Raw genomic sequence first — 16,008 nt, forward strand, 5'->3', positions numbered from 1 at the left:
TTGACCAGTAACCGGTTAAAGAGGTCACCTCCCCTCCCCTGTTCTAACCCCTCCCCCCTACCACCTCCCCTTCCCCCTCCCTTGCCACCTCCCCTCCCCTGCTCCAACCCCCCTCTCTCCCCTAACCCACCACCCCCAACAACCCCAGCCCTAACACCCAGCCCCCCCTCCCCGCCAGTCGCACCGCCCCCTCCCCTTCCCCGCCAGTCGCGCAACCCTCCTCCCCTCCCCGTCCCTTCGCGCACTCAGCCCCCGTCGAGTCGTCGGTCTTCATCTCCTCTCACTCAGCCCCCGTCGAGTCGTCGCCTCCTCTCAGAGTCTCAGTGTTCGCCTCATCGCCGTTGCAACGACGTTTGTGGGGGAAGGGGAGGGGGGGTTGTGCGACGGTTGCAGAAGAAGGGGAGGGGGTGTTGCGGCAGTTGCAGGTGAAGGGGAGGGGGCTGCGGGTAGTGGGTGTGGCAGTTGCAGGGGAGGGGACTGCGGGGGGTGGGGGGGTGGTGGCTGCGGGGAGGGAGCTGGTGGGATGGTGTTGGTGGTTTCGGGGAGGGGGCTGGTGGGGCTGGTAGGGCCGGGGTTGGTGGTGGGGTGGTGAGCTGGGGGCTTGGGTTGTTAGGAGGTGGGGTTTTTTTTTTTGGCAAGTTTACCTGCTACAGCAGGTTAGAAACCTGTTGGGACCGTTATTGTAAAATACCCCCAAAAATTAGAATTGAACAATAATAAATTGAAGTTGATACTGTTTTTATCAGGGCGCCTATAGTTGGAATTGATAAAATTAATTTTTCCTAAAATGATTGATAGTTTGGTATGCAATATTTTTAGGGCGTACATTGTTACTGTGAGCAAAGTTATAAAATGAGCCAAGAAAAACATGTGCGCTTGGGGCCGAGGCGTTTGCCTCATGTCTACTATTGTCTAGTACTTCTTTGACAATTGTTCTATTTCATCATGTGTACTTGTTTTGCATGTCTAAATTGATAAGTTGTACTCTACTAATATTATTGATATCTATTTTAAGTGGGGTATTTATCCAATGAATAATTTAATATTGTCCTGTCTGTGATTTTTATTGGGTTGTTAGTAGAGATGACAGTGGGTAATGGACCCTATCTAAATCCGTGGATCCAAATTCATTTTTTACGAATCTAAATCCTCAAATTTTGGACCTTATGGATCCGGGTAGGATCTGGATCCTCCTTGGAAAAAAGGAATCTAGACTAGGTCCTAAATTATTACCCAGATCCAGATCCGTTTATCCGTTTTTATAATATTATTATTATTTAATATTATAATATTAATTATTACATGTAATAACGAATTTGCTTGAATTTCGAATTATTGTTCTGATTAATGTGCGAATTTACTGAATTATTGAGTTCGAAAAATAGGTTGATAATTGTTAATCTTTTAGAAATAGTTGATTAATCTACAATTTGATAATTAAATAGTTGTAAATGGAGTAGTAGGTCTCAGAGGAGTGGTGGAATATTGGCTTGATGTTATGCTTTCACAGTGACTTTCATTTTGCAGATTTCATTCCCAATGTATAATTTGTCTGAATGTATTATGTAATATGTTCAATATATTATGTATATGAGACTAGTTTGTAACTTTTATATGGTGGTGGACTCCTCCTTGTCGGGTGTGTTTAGGCACTATAAAAACTTCGCCCACCTAGTGGGGGAATACCTAGCTTAGAGTTAGAGGCCATCACCATCACTTTGATATCAATAAAATTATAAAAAAAAAAAAAATAGTTGTAAATGGTTGCAATGGTTATTTTTCAGAAATTGAATGAAATTTTTGGTTGATATTAGATGACTTTTTTTGTTTAAAATCTTTAATTATTGTGAAAATTAGGGTAGTTTGAAGAAAATAGGCAATGATCCATTTTGGACCCGTTTAGAACCCAGATCCGTAGGATCCATACAGCTATGGATCTGGATCCTCATCCTTATTACCCAATGGATTTGGATCCTTGCCTAAAAAACGGTTCTGGATCTTAGAGGACCCTGTATCCATTGCCATCTCTAGTTGCCACCACCATGTAAGGTGGAGAGTTAATAGATTTTTTTTTGAAAAAATTAACATTAATTCATTGATTCAAAGTCATACGACATCTACCATAGAAGTAGAAACTAAACAAATACATATCAAGATGAAATAAATACAATTCTAATATGACAAAACCACGATCATTGAGTAGATTTAACACTTCTGAAAATCCTAGTTTTTCACATCGCTGTCTAATGCAGCCTTCTGCAAGGGGGTATGTCGATCTTTTGTAGTTTTGAAGTAAAACTGGATTAAATTCAAGTGATATCTGTTGCAACTCCGCACAAATTTCGATCAACAAATCAACATCTTGAATTACACAAATACTCAAAAAAAAAAGTCTCCAAACTCTCATATGGAGAGAGATAAAACCCAATATTTGGGTAGAAAAACTTTCTATTAGATATAGACTCAATTTATTAGAAACATAAGAAAACTAGTATCAAAACTCAGAGAAAAAGAGGCTTACCACCGCCTAAAAAGGTCGTGGTAACCTTAGGTGAAAAATTAGGGAAGGCGGAAGTTTTTTTTAGCTTAGTGGTTTTACTTGAAGAGTTAATAGATTATATTAGGGATATTCCATTTGGTACCATTATACTTTTGGCTTTTTCATTTGGTACCACTATTTTTCAGATATTCTACATGGTACCACTATAATTTGATTTTATTCTCTATTGTAGCATTCAACTAAGTAAAGTGTTAATTTAAGTTAGAATAGGCTAGAGTTTTACTTCGATGTACATGTTTTAATTTGCGTTAAGGTTTTAGTAATCGTTTTAGTCGTTAAGGTCAAAGTTGAAGTCATATTTGACAATAAAAAGACATAGAATATTATGATCATTTTTATGAAAATTTTGACTGAAGAATAGAGCTTTAAGAGTTAAAACGACACCCTGAAATCTTAATTTATTACTTTTTGCAACTGCAAATAGAAGCATGCAAACACAAACAAAATCGTATTCTTGTTCAACCATTAACTAACATTTTACTTAAAAAAAAATGGTATGATAAAAGTTAATATTAAATTAGAGTGGTATCATGTGGAATTTTAAAATAACAGTGGTACCAAATGGAAAAACCAAAAATTCAATGGTACCAAATGGAATATCCCTATTATATTAAAGCAACAAGGAGAATCCCAACAATAGCTCAAATTATAGCTCAAATCATTAAATTTTTCAGAAATCTTAATCCGAGTTTCAAATAGGAAAATCTCAAAATATGATCAATTATAATACATAGTGCTGATTTAACTTATAATTCTAATACAACAAACTTTTGTTACCCCTTGTCAAAAAAAAAATAAAAAACTTTTGTTACCTAATTCGCAATTAAGAACAGCTCAAACTTATAATCAGAGTAGTACAATAAGCTTAAATCAACCATCTAATTTTCACATGTCATTCCAACGGTTCTTAAATCATGCAAAATTCCAACTTGTGTTTAAAAAATGGATAGACAATGTGTGCCTTCATTCGATCTCCAGATATCGCTACAATCCCATGATTAACACCAAGGATGTTTTGGCTAGTGGTTAAGATTGAGGTGCTATAAACGATGGGTCACAGGTTCAAATCCCCCCTCCCCTTCTTTGTATTTTGTACCGTCTTTGTGGCTCATATGGATAAAAAGAAAAAATCCCATAATTAATTCCAAAATATCTTATATTCTTGATCACCAACTCAATGCTTGTAATGTACAAAAGCCGCCCGTTTGGTAGTTTGTCATAAATGGTGGTAATGGAAATGAATTTGTGTGTAAATTTGTGAGAAATATCATTATCCATTCCCATGGTAATGCTAATTTATCTTAAAGTGTCCACTTTCCTTCTTGAATTTTCCTTCCCATCCAATACCACCTTGTAGGTGGTAATGAGTGTAAATGAAAATTGCTTCCCCTTGGAGACAAAAATACAAGTTGATGGGTGAGATTGCTTGCCCATGGAGAGAAAATACATCCCCATGGAGATTTTAGGGGTGCTTGCCTAATAAAATTACGCTTAAATTTCATTCTCATAACCGCAATTTATTAACGACTACCAAACGGGCCGAAGATGTTAAGAGCTTATGTTTAGTACACAAGGTAAGGTACTCACTGCAAATTATATTCTCATGTTTGATTAATATTATAGCAATACATCTTTCAGTAACTTACACTTGTTCAAGAGACCAAATATTTAACAAAGCAAACCAAAATAAAACCGTAATTATATTCCTGTACACTTTTAAATTCTTCTATGTATAGGTGTATAGCATCAATTACTCTTAATCAACACTTGCAACTAAATAGTATAATTTCTTACATCTCTTTTAAAATGCTAAGATCTCAATTTCCTAGATCAACTTGAAGAGAAAGCTGATGTTTTATGTCATCTCCAATATGAAGAGTATGCTCACCCATTTGGATTCTTCTAATTCCAAACTCATCAGCTGTACTAAGATGTTTGCAGACATGTATGTTCATCCTGACTCGTTCTAGCGAACCTGCTAGCACGTGGACCTTTTTAAACCCAATAAGATGCTTCTCGGATGCCTGTGCCCCACGTGGCGGGCTCGAGAATACGAGGACCGTGTGGGACCCGTCCGCCTCGCCCGTGTTTTTTACATCGATGTGGAGGCTTAAGGAAGTTGTGGTGTCACATTTTGTGTGTAACACTCTTACGGCATTGTTGCTCAATGTGGTGGTGTTTGTACTTGTATAGTGTTTGGATAGGGGTACCATGACTTTTGTTGGTGCTTGGGCCAAGGATTGGGAAAATCTTGTGTAGCTTAACCCAAATCCAAAAGGGAACACAACTGGCCCTCTATAAAAACGGTAGGTACGTCCGGGATAACCTCTTACTGGGTTGGCTCGCATTGCTAGGTCCGTCATTGCAATCTTTGCTACATAGTCTTGGGGATACCATGTATTTGGTAGCCTTCCTCCTAAAAGAATAACGAGATAATAAATTAGATAAATTATTATTTTAGCATAATCTATGTAATTTATTTATAATAATAAGAAATATTATTGAAGAGAATAACTTGTTAATAGTTTGTTAACCTGGATTAGTGGTACCAAAGAGGACATCAGCAATAGCAGTACCACCAGCTTGACCAGGATAACCAACCCACACAATGGCACTAATTTTTGGGTCAACTTTAGCAAAGGAGACATCCACAGGCCCACCACACATTAAGACCAAAATAGTTGGGCCTCTTGAGGCTCTGGCCACTTTTGAAATTAATTCTTGTTGGTGGCCCGGTAAAAGGACCGATGTCCTATCACGGGCTTCAGCCTCAATTGATTGGTCCAAGCCCATTACTAACACTGTTGCATCAGCATGAGTTGCTGCTGCTATAGCTGCACCAAATTGTTGGTTGCTACTACAAGCAACTCCTACACATCCTGCTTGGTGGATCGTTTTCGCATACCTTGCTATACCTTGTAAGGGAGATGTGTACCCACATGCAACACCTAGGATCATATCAACCATGTTATTACTTATTATCATTTGAGATACAAGAAAACAGTCGCCAAATCTAGTAGACTTTGGATTACTGGGTGAACTATGATTTTATGTAGTGGCGGATGTAAGTTTATAAAAGAGGGTTTACTTGACTCCACTTGGAGGAAAAATAATATGAGAAAAAATTCAAAAAAACCTAATTTTTTATGTATAAATATAGATAAAAGTGTTAATTAGTAATAAAAGGGATCTCACTCAACAAAAAGACCCCGTTCTACATTAGTATAATCGTCTCGACTCTTGGGTACTTATGACTAGTGACCCCGTGCATATAATTTCTAGATCCGCCACTGATTTTATGTAATATGTTACTAGAACTTACCAGCGTAGTTACCGATCATGGTGACCGTGGCATCGGCATTAGGCCCAATAACAGCAATAGTACGGTGGCGGGCTGTGGACAAGGGCAGCGAGCCGGGCCGGTTTTGGAGAAGAACTATCCCTTGTCGGGCTGCCTGAAGGGCTAGTTCTTGATGGGCTGGAGTGCAAACATCTCTTGGACCTAAGTTTCCAAAGGGTTGGGCCGATGGTTCACCATCAAACATGCCTAATCTCATTTGGACAGTGATAGTGTTGGTTAAGGCCTGATTTACATCAGCCTCTGTCATTAGTCCTCTTTTTATGGCACCTTCCGTGTGCACTGCTAGGAAAGGCCCACAGTCCAAGTCTAAGCCTGCATATAATAATAATATCAAAACATATTAGTTCCTCGACATTATCTCAAAAGTATGCTCCTACATATAATTGATACATAACAGGTTTAATCAAACTAATTGCAAATGAAGAAAAATAAAGTCTCTATTATATGATGATTGAACCATCATTTGAAAGAAAAAATGTTCAAAAAGATAGGTAAAATGTTAAAAATTATTTAGTCATACAAATAATAATGTTTAAAAAGTAAACAATATTTATATAATAAAAAAAATTCAACAATTAAGAAATTGGAAGAGTTAAGTGGACCGAAAATAATCACTTGGTTAAAAATGCCTAATAGGAGACGAATTCTATATGTACATTAATTTACTTGTGACTAAATTACTAACCAGCTTTGATCGTATCAGCTGCTGCTTCTTCAGGAGTTCTGGTGTAATGTTGAGAATCATACATTACACCAACTGAATCACAATCAGATACAATATACCTAATAAAAACATCAAACACAGTTGATCAATCCAAGGAGCATTGCTTGTTACTTAAAAGATTTGAGAGAAAGAAATTGACACATTTGATGAGAAGGGAAATTTGGTTAGTTACCCATTAAGACGCCACTGGCCACGAATTGTGTTGCGAAGTATATCAGGGTCAGCACATGTGGGCTTGCCATTGACTTGGTTGTAAGAGCACATTACACTCGCAACTTTTCCCTCTAGTACACAGGCCTTGAAGGGCACATTATATGTGTCCTCCAAATCTTGCTTGCTCACCTATGCACCCATTTAATATTTTGTTACAAAACTTTCAATAGCACATATAAACAATTTTTTTAGATTATTAAAACACAATACTAAAACTTATTGTGGAAGAAATATTATAACTATTGAATTAACGTAGAATAACGGAGAACAATTCTAATATGTAGAACTTGGAAGTATTTCTTAGTTATTGAAAATGGAGATAACTAATGCTTAAAGAAAATTAATACTTTCCCGAATGATTTAACCGTGTACAATTACAAGGATTTGATGAATACAACATTAAAAATGTTGAACATAGTTGATAGTCCTAAGGGTCATGATAAGTAGCTCAAGTAGAAATGTAAATTTTTAATAAAAACGACTAGACATACTTTTATCATGAACCTTCAAACTTAATACAATGTTGAAAGATGATTTTATTAATATTCGTGGCAAAACTTTATTATTATCAATATTGTTAAGGTGATCAGTGATCACCAATTAAATTCCGTAGTCACCCGTCCATATATTAGGAATTAGGATCAAAAGTAATTATTGTGCGACCAATCAATTAAAACAAGACTAACACAAATACTCAAATCTATAATCATGTCTAAATATTTGTTGAAATACTTTCTATCGTCTAATTAGAAGTATATGTTTATCATCGTTTTAGATTGTCATATTTTAACGACACGGCGTTGCGTGCAAGAATTGTACTGAGGTTAGCTCATTATCACAATTATCCATCCACGCCATACATGTCTTGCATCAACGACTGTTACGACTCCCATCCTTTTCAAGTACTAGTACCACAAATATATACAAGTATTGATCAACTTTAGTTTTATTATAAATTTCTCACCAGTCACAGTTTCTTATAGAAGTCTGGTTATCACTACTCAATTCTAGCATTCTACTACATCACTTACGTAGTCCATTTCACTTACTTTTTAATAAGACAGACTTACATAAGACTTATTATACCAGCTACGATAGTCCATTCCACTAATATTGTATAATAAGTAGTCCATTCCACTAATATTGTATATAATATTTAGTATAAGACGGACTTACATAAAAAAATTATATACATAGTCCATTCCACTAATATTGTATATAATTTTTTTTACCCACCTACGATAGGTGGGCAGCTATTCAAACTTAAAAAATATATATATATATATATATATATATATATATATATATATATATATATATATATATATATATAATTTTTTATTTGGTATGAAAAATCCAAGATAATAAGGAATATTATAGATTAATTTCAAATGCACCAATAGAAATAAGGGACCACTAAATTTTTATAATAAAACGCTATATAACAAGATAAATAGATAATGATAGGGAAGAGGATATACAAAGCAAGAAAGTAGATGTCATTTAGATTAGTTGGTAAAGTCTAGTGATCGGAAGTATTCGAGACCTGTAATCGAATCTCGTTAATATCACTATTGTGCTTAGTCGCTCATTTACACGAGAAAAAGCAAAGCAAGAAAATAAAAAATAGAGAAAACACTTACTCGGGCATTAAAATGGAAGCGATCAACACCATTCCAATTGTCAAGATCATAAGCTGTATAATGTTTGCAACAAGCAGCAACTTTCAACCTGTTCTTGTTATAATTACCTTGAAGCCCTCGAACATAACTTGCTGCATATTTAGCTGCTAAACTTGGGTCTTCTCCAGGAGTTTCTTGACCTCTACCCCACCTTGGGTCACGAAATATATTCACATTTGGACTCCAATATGTTAACCCTCCTGTTCCTCCATTATACATTGCTCTTGCTTCATCTGACACCACCTACATTATTACCAACAAATTTATCATCATTCAAACTCACCTTTTCATGTAGTGCATTGTTTTTAATCTTGATTCATACTTTTTTGTTCGCAATTAGTTGTCACATTATCTAATGAATACCCCATCATAGCTATAACGAAATGTCACTTGCTTTTTCGATAGTTAAACTTGATAAATTTTGACCATATATATGTCCTAAAGCTGATCATTTTGGCCCGACCTGACTTTGGGACGGATTTTAATTTGGGCAGAATTTTTTGGCCATGGTCCGACCTGATTTTTTTTCGCTTTGGACAAGACAAAAATAACTTTTCAGTCTATTTTTTTTGGCCCAGGCCGATTTTTGCCCGAAATAATGGCAATTGGGCACAAAATTTTGGCCCAATCCGACCAATGGGTAAATTTGTTTACCCGGCCCGGCCAATGATGACCTCTAATAATATATCCTGACTAGTATATAAGAAAAAATATAATAATAGTTTTGATGAATTTAAAGTATAAATTTTGTTAACTTAATATGATAATTCAAACCCAATTGAATAAAACATGTTTTTAGAGAAATATTCAAGCTAACATATACTCCCTCCGTCCCATAATATAAGTCCCTTTTCCTTTTAAAGTGTCCCAAAATATAAGTCTTGTTTCTATTTTCAATCAATAATTATACCCAAAATACCCTCATGAAAATAATTTAACTCCCAAAAAGTCCTCATAATTTCAGCTTCCAATGCACCATTATTAATGATAAAGTAGAATCTCATAACCCATTAAACTCCTCTACACATTAAACTATGTAATATTAATGTTAAGTTTTTATTTTTTTGTTAAAAAGAAAAAAACAATGTAAGTATCCCAATAAAAATGAATCTTTTTATTTAAATAAAACAAGATTCTAGTTTACCTTAATTCGTGTGTAAAAACAGAATCAGGACTTATATTATGGGACGAAGGGAGTACAAAGTTTATTATATGATGAAGTGAGTATAAATAACTCCATTGAAGGTAAAAATAATTTTCCTTTCAATAATCTTTTTCTTAGGGGACATACCGACATCATATTATGTGGATGTTACAAGGCACGTTGATTTATTCATTTACTTTTTTCCTAATGGCCAACAAAAGAATTAAATGAGGTTAGTAAGAACATTAAAACTGACGTAACAAAAATTAAAAAGGAAAGGCCAAAACTAAAAGAAGAAGATATTCTACCTATAGTAATAGTATAGCATAAACAGAGTTTGTCTAGGCAACCAACCGTTTGAGTCTCTTAGGAGACTCAAACAGGGGCAATTTGGTCATTTCAAGCTTTGGAAATTTCACTCGCGTGTTGTTTAGTACCAATGCTAGGTTAGATTGGTACCATTGTCCGAAAATTTTGATACCAAAGTAAGGTTGCTTGGTACCAATCCTGATAACAATGTGATACCAATACCAGGTTATAATGGTACCAATGTGTAACTTTTTGAGTGTTTGAGTCTTTTTTGGACTCAAACAGTTGGTTACCAAGGCTTTCTCGCATAAACACCATAACTAGAAGTTGTTGGAAAAGCCAAGGAAGTACACAAATTACTCTATCAGAAAGAATATGGAAATACTATTAAATAAATACTATGTATTGTGATTTGATGGAGTAACAGATTTTTAAAGGCTTGACAGAAAAAGCTACCGAAAATACATTTAAAAAATAAAAAGGATAAGTTGGGCGTGCAAATTGTATAGTCATGGAAATTCAGCCCACATGCGAGTCACTATTGCCAGGGGGGAAGTTGTAAATAATTTGCTTCATCATTCATCAGCTGTCGAATGTAATTATTCCATCCGGTCTTTATTAGTTTAATCGTTTCTTTTATACAAAGTTTTAAGAGAAATCATGTTGTGGGATATAAAAGGAAAAATAAACTATTATTTTATGTTAAATTTAAATGTATGTGTGATCGAAAGTTAGTGGTCCCATTTTAAAAATAAAAACAAAAAATGGATAAACTAATAAGGAACATCTCAAAAAGAAATATGGGTAAACTAATAAAAACCGGAGGTGCGTAGTACTTTATCAGTTTTTGTTTTAAATGAAATATAAAGCGTTAATATAAAGATTTAGGAGTGACGACTGTAGAAAAATAGATAGAAAGAAAGAGAAAGACTTGTGTAATGAAGAAATATATCGAAAGAATTAAATACCAAATAAAGTAACTATTATTTAATTTAAAACAGCATAAGATAATAAGTGTTTCATTTATGTTGAAACTGACGAAATATAAAATTATATAGGTAAAAAACAAAAAAGCATTGTATAATATTTACTGTGAGATTGTGACTTATAAAACAAAGCCAAGACAAACAAATGAATAAAAAAATTCATAAAAAAAAAAGAAGCAAATGAACAAAACATGATGGATGGAGTAATGATAATTTGGTGCCTTTCAATGTTGCCAATCATCAAGTTTCATAACTCACGAGCTCTGGTTTTTTCTGTTCTTTGTTTTGACCCTAAAATAACTTTCACCTTGTGTGACAAAAAATTACCACAACAACTACTCGCTAATTAATGTGGATTACATGATTGTTTCTGTTGCAGATATCTTTCTAAATTGATGTAAAACATAATGTTAATGCTTTAATAAAAGGAAAATGATATACATAGCCTTTAAGGACTCTTTTAATTATACGTCATAAATGTAAAACCTTAGGAAATGTCGTACTTTTTTTTCATATGTGTTTTAACTTTTGCACACCCATATGATAAGGATAGAGTTGAGACCAAAATAGATATTAACATTTCTTCCAAAACATCACGAAAGATAAAAGAGTTAACAATTTTTATAAAGGGGTAATTTATAAGAAAAATACTTTAGCTTGTTAGTGGTGGAATTTTAAAAAGAATCTATTACTATAAATTATAATAAACAATATTTGATGGATTCTTCTTATCTAAATCATTATTTACTTTGTCATGAAATTTCTCGATCAATACAACAAAGCATCCATTAAGACACTTATGCAACGATAATGACTAAATATAAGCATCTAATATATTTGCTAAAATCATTATAGTGTATATGTTACTATTTGGCTTTAAACATAAGTCAATATCTCATACACATCTCAAGAAATGAAAAGGTTGTCTTTTTTCCTACAAAATATGTTTGATTACATACAAATATATTATATATAAGATTACTAATAATTACATATATCTTTCAACCAAAGTGAAACATAACGTAAGTAATAATAATTAATTTTAACCGGTTGTAAAAATTTGCTAAAAAGCCAGGAATGATCAAAGATCAAAATATTTACCTCCGCAAAAATATGAAACAGAAAATAAAGCCACTCCTACTGCCTACGAGTCCGGATTCTCTAGAGTTTTAGTGAAACTTTACAAAGTATTTTTTTTTTTTTTTTGTGCAAACTACTACAAAGTTAAAGATGAGTTTATATCTGTCAAAATGAGTGTATTACCCAACTATATATCTTGATGTAAGAAAAAAAAACTTTTTTTATACTTTATACTGTCTTCGTGGTTTATATGATTAAAAAAACAAATATATAAATATATAATCATATATGTAATAAATATACGTTCGTGGACCCATTTTTTTAACGTTTTCATAATTACTAATAACTTAGTTACAAATTTAGAGATTTCTGTTATAGAAAATATTACTCTTAACGGGAAAAAGCCCCTGTAACCTCACCTGTCCAATAGCTTCCCAAAGAGAGGCATTGAAGGAAGCAGCCGTGGTAATGACTTGTGGGAAGCTGGTGGCGCCGGGAAAGGCGCCTTGAAATTTAGTCCCTGGCCCGACGTTAGACACGCCATGTAACGCCTCGGACCACCACTCGTAGCCTTGAATACCAAGGCGCGGCACTCCAGCCGCATTATTAACTAGTAATTTAACCTTCTCCTGCAGGTTCAACCTCCCGACAAGGTCTTGAACCCTTGCGTGTATCGGGAGGTTGACCCTGCAGAAGCGCATGGCCCGGGTTAGACCATTCCTTGGATCACAAGCGAATGGCACCCGGGCCTGTGCGCTAAAGTTAAGACAAAAGAAAAACACTAAGATAAGAAAAAAGTTGTTACGTGACATTTTTATTGGGTTGGTGATTAAGGAATAATACAATTTGTGTGTTTGTGTGGAATTGTGAGGAAAATATATAAGGGGTATTTATAAGAGTAGGTTGCGTAGAAAAATAGAAGAAATGATATAGTAAGAGGTTTAAGGTTCATGATTGGTTTTCCACGTATTAGTTGAGATACTTATAGAAATATCAATGGAGGATGAAGTTTTTGCAAGTTGTGAAAGAAGAGAGAGAAAAATATAGTGAGTGAGTTGAGTGAGTGAGACAGTATCACACGCAGTTGGCACTTGTGTTAGATTAGTTTGAAGTAGCAGAAAAAATTAACACATAGGATGCACTTTTGCAGTCCAATGGAATAGTGATGAGGATTATTATCTAATTTTTGAAAAATTTATTTTTGGCACAAATGTCAATATTGGTCCCATCTTTTGGAGAATTATTATTAGCCTTTAGATGCTTTTTAGTCGTCCATTATTTCATTTATGGTTACAAATTTATTCAAGATTCATCAACTACCATAAAAAGGATATTGTTAGATGAATTTGTCCATAATATTATTGAGTCTACATATTGATATGGTAACCTAAGCAGCATATGAGATGGTTATTATTTGTCCTGTTCTAATTTCTACTATAGAATTCACACATTACATGTAGACTAATTGATAGCGTACGAACGATCATCTAATAATAATATGTGTCCAAGAGATTAATACAAATAATGAGACGAGTATGTAATATAGGATTTATTTATTTATTTTTACTTTATTGATGGGATTTAGCCTATGGTTATTTAGGTCCTATTCTTTTGGGCCGGGGATACTTTTAACTTAGTTCAGTTTTGATACCTTCTTCTAAAAAATTTTACTTCAGTTTAGTTGGTCCAAAAGAATAGGGTCTTAATACGTAGTATTAAAATAGATTTTGGTTGATAATTAAAAGTTGATATTTATCAATTATTATATATGTTTGTTGTTTATTTGTCAAATGTTTTGATCATGTTTAATTTATTATAATCTTGCTGGATGAAGCTGATTTTTACCGGTGAAACATTTTATAGTGTTGAAATTGGTATAGCAAGTTGAAGAGAAGAGGATTTCTACATATTCATATGAGCATAGTCTAGCTTCTTAATTACGTACTTCATCTTGCACCAAATATATGGTGACGGTCACGGACATAAAATTGAGGACATGTAATTTTCAATAAGTAATGACGGTAAGTATTGACTAAAACATTCCTAGTTAATTCTCCTAATAACTAGTGTTCTCACATATAAGTTGACGATGAGCTTATTATTTAATAAGAAGTAGCTCAAAAGTGAGAATCAAATTATAGCTTTTGTTTAGTAATGACTATACTATGGCTGGCGATATATGTATGTGTTACCTACGTTGTTACTCTCTTTATGCTAGCTGCGTGAAAATTGCTATGAGTGTGCATGTGTGGAGTGGTTTGCAATAGGTTGGTGTCATGATAATTGTTATTTGACCTAAACTAGGCAACCGCCAGTCAATAATAAGAAGAGAACGTACGTTTAAGTAATCACATTCTTTAGTACATTTTAGTGTCTAGTTTAATCCATTCATTATTAAGATTGCTGAGTTATTTTCTAAAATTGTTTGTTGTAATCCGAGATTCAAAGAGAAACAAAGGAATGAGAAGAGGAGAGACGACTAGATTGGGTTAGAATGAGATGGAATTGACTTATTAGTAGATTGTAGAGTATTGTCTAACTTTATTATGTTAGAATTAGACCGTCCGTTCTAATAATTTTTGTAACATAGAGAATCTATTCGATATGTATCCGTAAATATAAAATTATGTTATTTACCAAACTTTCTCCACAAAATAAGAGGTATATTGACCAAAAATGTTTGCTATATATAATATTGTTTGTAAGGGCAAAATAATATTACCCTATGTATCTTTTTATCTATCGTGTTTTGACTGTGCGAATAAATCATTTGAGTATTTAAATTGGACCCTATTCAGGTGAAGAGTAGAGTCTATAGGGCCCATTGTTGTTAGAATCGCGATCCGGCCTACGATGCGGTTCTAGCAAAACGATCCAGATTGTAAGCAGAATCATAAAGGTTGGTAGAAATCCAAACAACAAGATCAGTAGGATTGGAGTAGGATCGGACGATCCTATATTTCACTTAGATTGTTGCAGAATCAATCAAGATCGGAGTAGGATCGTCAGGATCGGAGTAGGATCGGAGTGAGATCGGTCAGCATCGGTTAGAATGGGAAGATTTTACTTCTTTTCTTATTAAAATGATCCCTAAAACAACTAACTTTTTCTTATTAACTTTGAAATAGCAGGGCCCACGAGTCTACCTACAACTCCACCAAGGGACCACGAGTCTACATACAACTCCACCATTAGTATGATTATCTCCGCTTTGGGTCTAGCTCGCACGAATTTGTTTTTGGGCTCCTTCCCATAAGGTCTCATACTAATGTAAGTCTTTTGTAAACTCTTATAAACTAGGTAACTATTTCTTATCTCCGTGATATGCGACTCGGGATGTATACCTAACAGAGTCGATCATTAAGGGGCACATATTGGATCCAAATGAAGATGGTCATATTCAAACCTATAGTTAAAAAAAAAAATCGATTTTAGCCCTATTTATAATCATCAAGTTGGTTTTAACGTCAAAATCTAGTTTCATTTTGCTCCTATCAAGTCAATAATATTATCAGATTTATGTATTCCTTTGATATGATATTTGACAAAAACTAATCTACCGTGACTCCACCACTTCACAGTTGGTAGCTCTGCAAAATTTACGTGAGAATATATCACCTCTGTTTTTTTTAGTTGCAACGATTTGACATAAAGTAGAGAGAGAAAATGTCTAATCGTTGCAACTAAAAAAAACAGAGGTAGTAGTTGACATCTTTTAAAAGTTTTACTTTAAAAATATATGACATATATTATATATTATATATAATATATTATATATATATATATATATATATATATAATAGGGGAAGGATCCGCTGAAAACCACTCTTAGGCTGAAAACTGAAAACAAAGTAACTTTTAACCCCTTTAGGGTAACTTTTAACACTTTTAGGGTAACTTTTGTCAGTTTTGGGGTAACTTTATTATATTAAGGATAGTCCTATATATT

General features: G+C 34.1%; 1 protein-coding gene across 1 annotated transcript; it reads right to left on the reverse strand.

The window, feature by feature from the left end:
• Positions 1-4,140: 4,140 nt before the first annotated feature.
• On the reverse strand, positions 4,141-13,016 carry LOC104888401 (beta-D-xylosidase 1). Its single transcript, XM_010673361.4, has 7 exons — positions 12,479-13,016; positions 8,502-8,783; positions 6,818-6,987; positions 6,607-6,704; positions 5,883-6,233; positions 5,095-5,508; positions 4,141-4,976 (listed from the first exon to the last, which is right to left on the reverse strand). The coding sequence occupies exons 1-7, from the start codon at positions 12,869-12,871 to the stop codon at positions 4,378-4,380; spliced, it is 2,307 nt and encodes a 768-aa protein (XP_010671663.1). The 5' UTR covers positions 12,872-13,016; the 3' UTR covers positions 4,141-4,377.
• Positions 13,017-16,008: the final 2,992 nt, after the last annotated feature.

The sequence above is a fragment of the Beta vulgaris genome, chromosome 3 (assembly GCF_026745355.1).
Source record: "Beta vulgaris subsp. vulgaris cultivar EL10 chromosome 3, EL10.2, whole genome shotgun sequence".
Lineage (NCBI taxonomy): Eukaryota > Viridiplantae > Streptophyta > Magnoliopsida > Caryophyllales > Amaranthaceae > Beta > Beta vulgaris.

Excerpts from the sequence above, each read along its gene's own strand:
- LOC104888401 (XM_010673361.4), bottom strand. The coding sequence starts at position 12,871 with ATGTCACGTAACAACTTTTTTCTTATCTTAGTGTTTTTCTTTTGTCTT. Across the intron at positions 5,509-5,882 it reads CATGATCGGTAACTACGCTG|GTGTTGCATGTGGGTACACA; the intron begins GTAAGTTCTAGT and ends ATATGATCCTAG. Across the intron at positions 4,977-5,094 it reads CTTTGGTACCACTAATCCAG|GAGGAAGGCTACCAAATACA; the intron begins GTTAACAAACTA and ends TTATTCTTTTAG.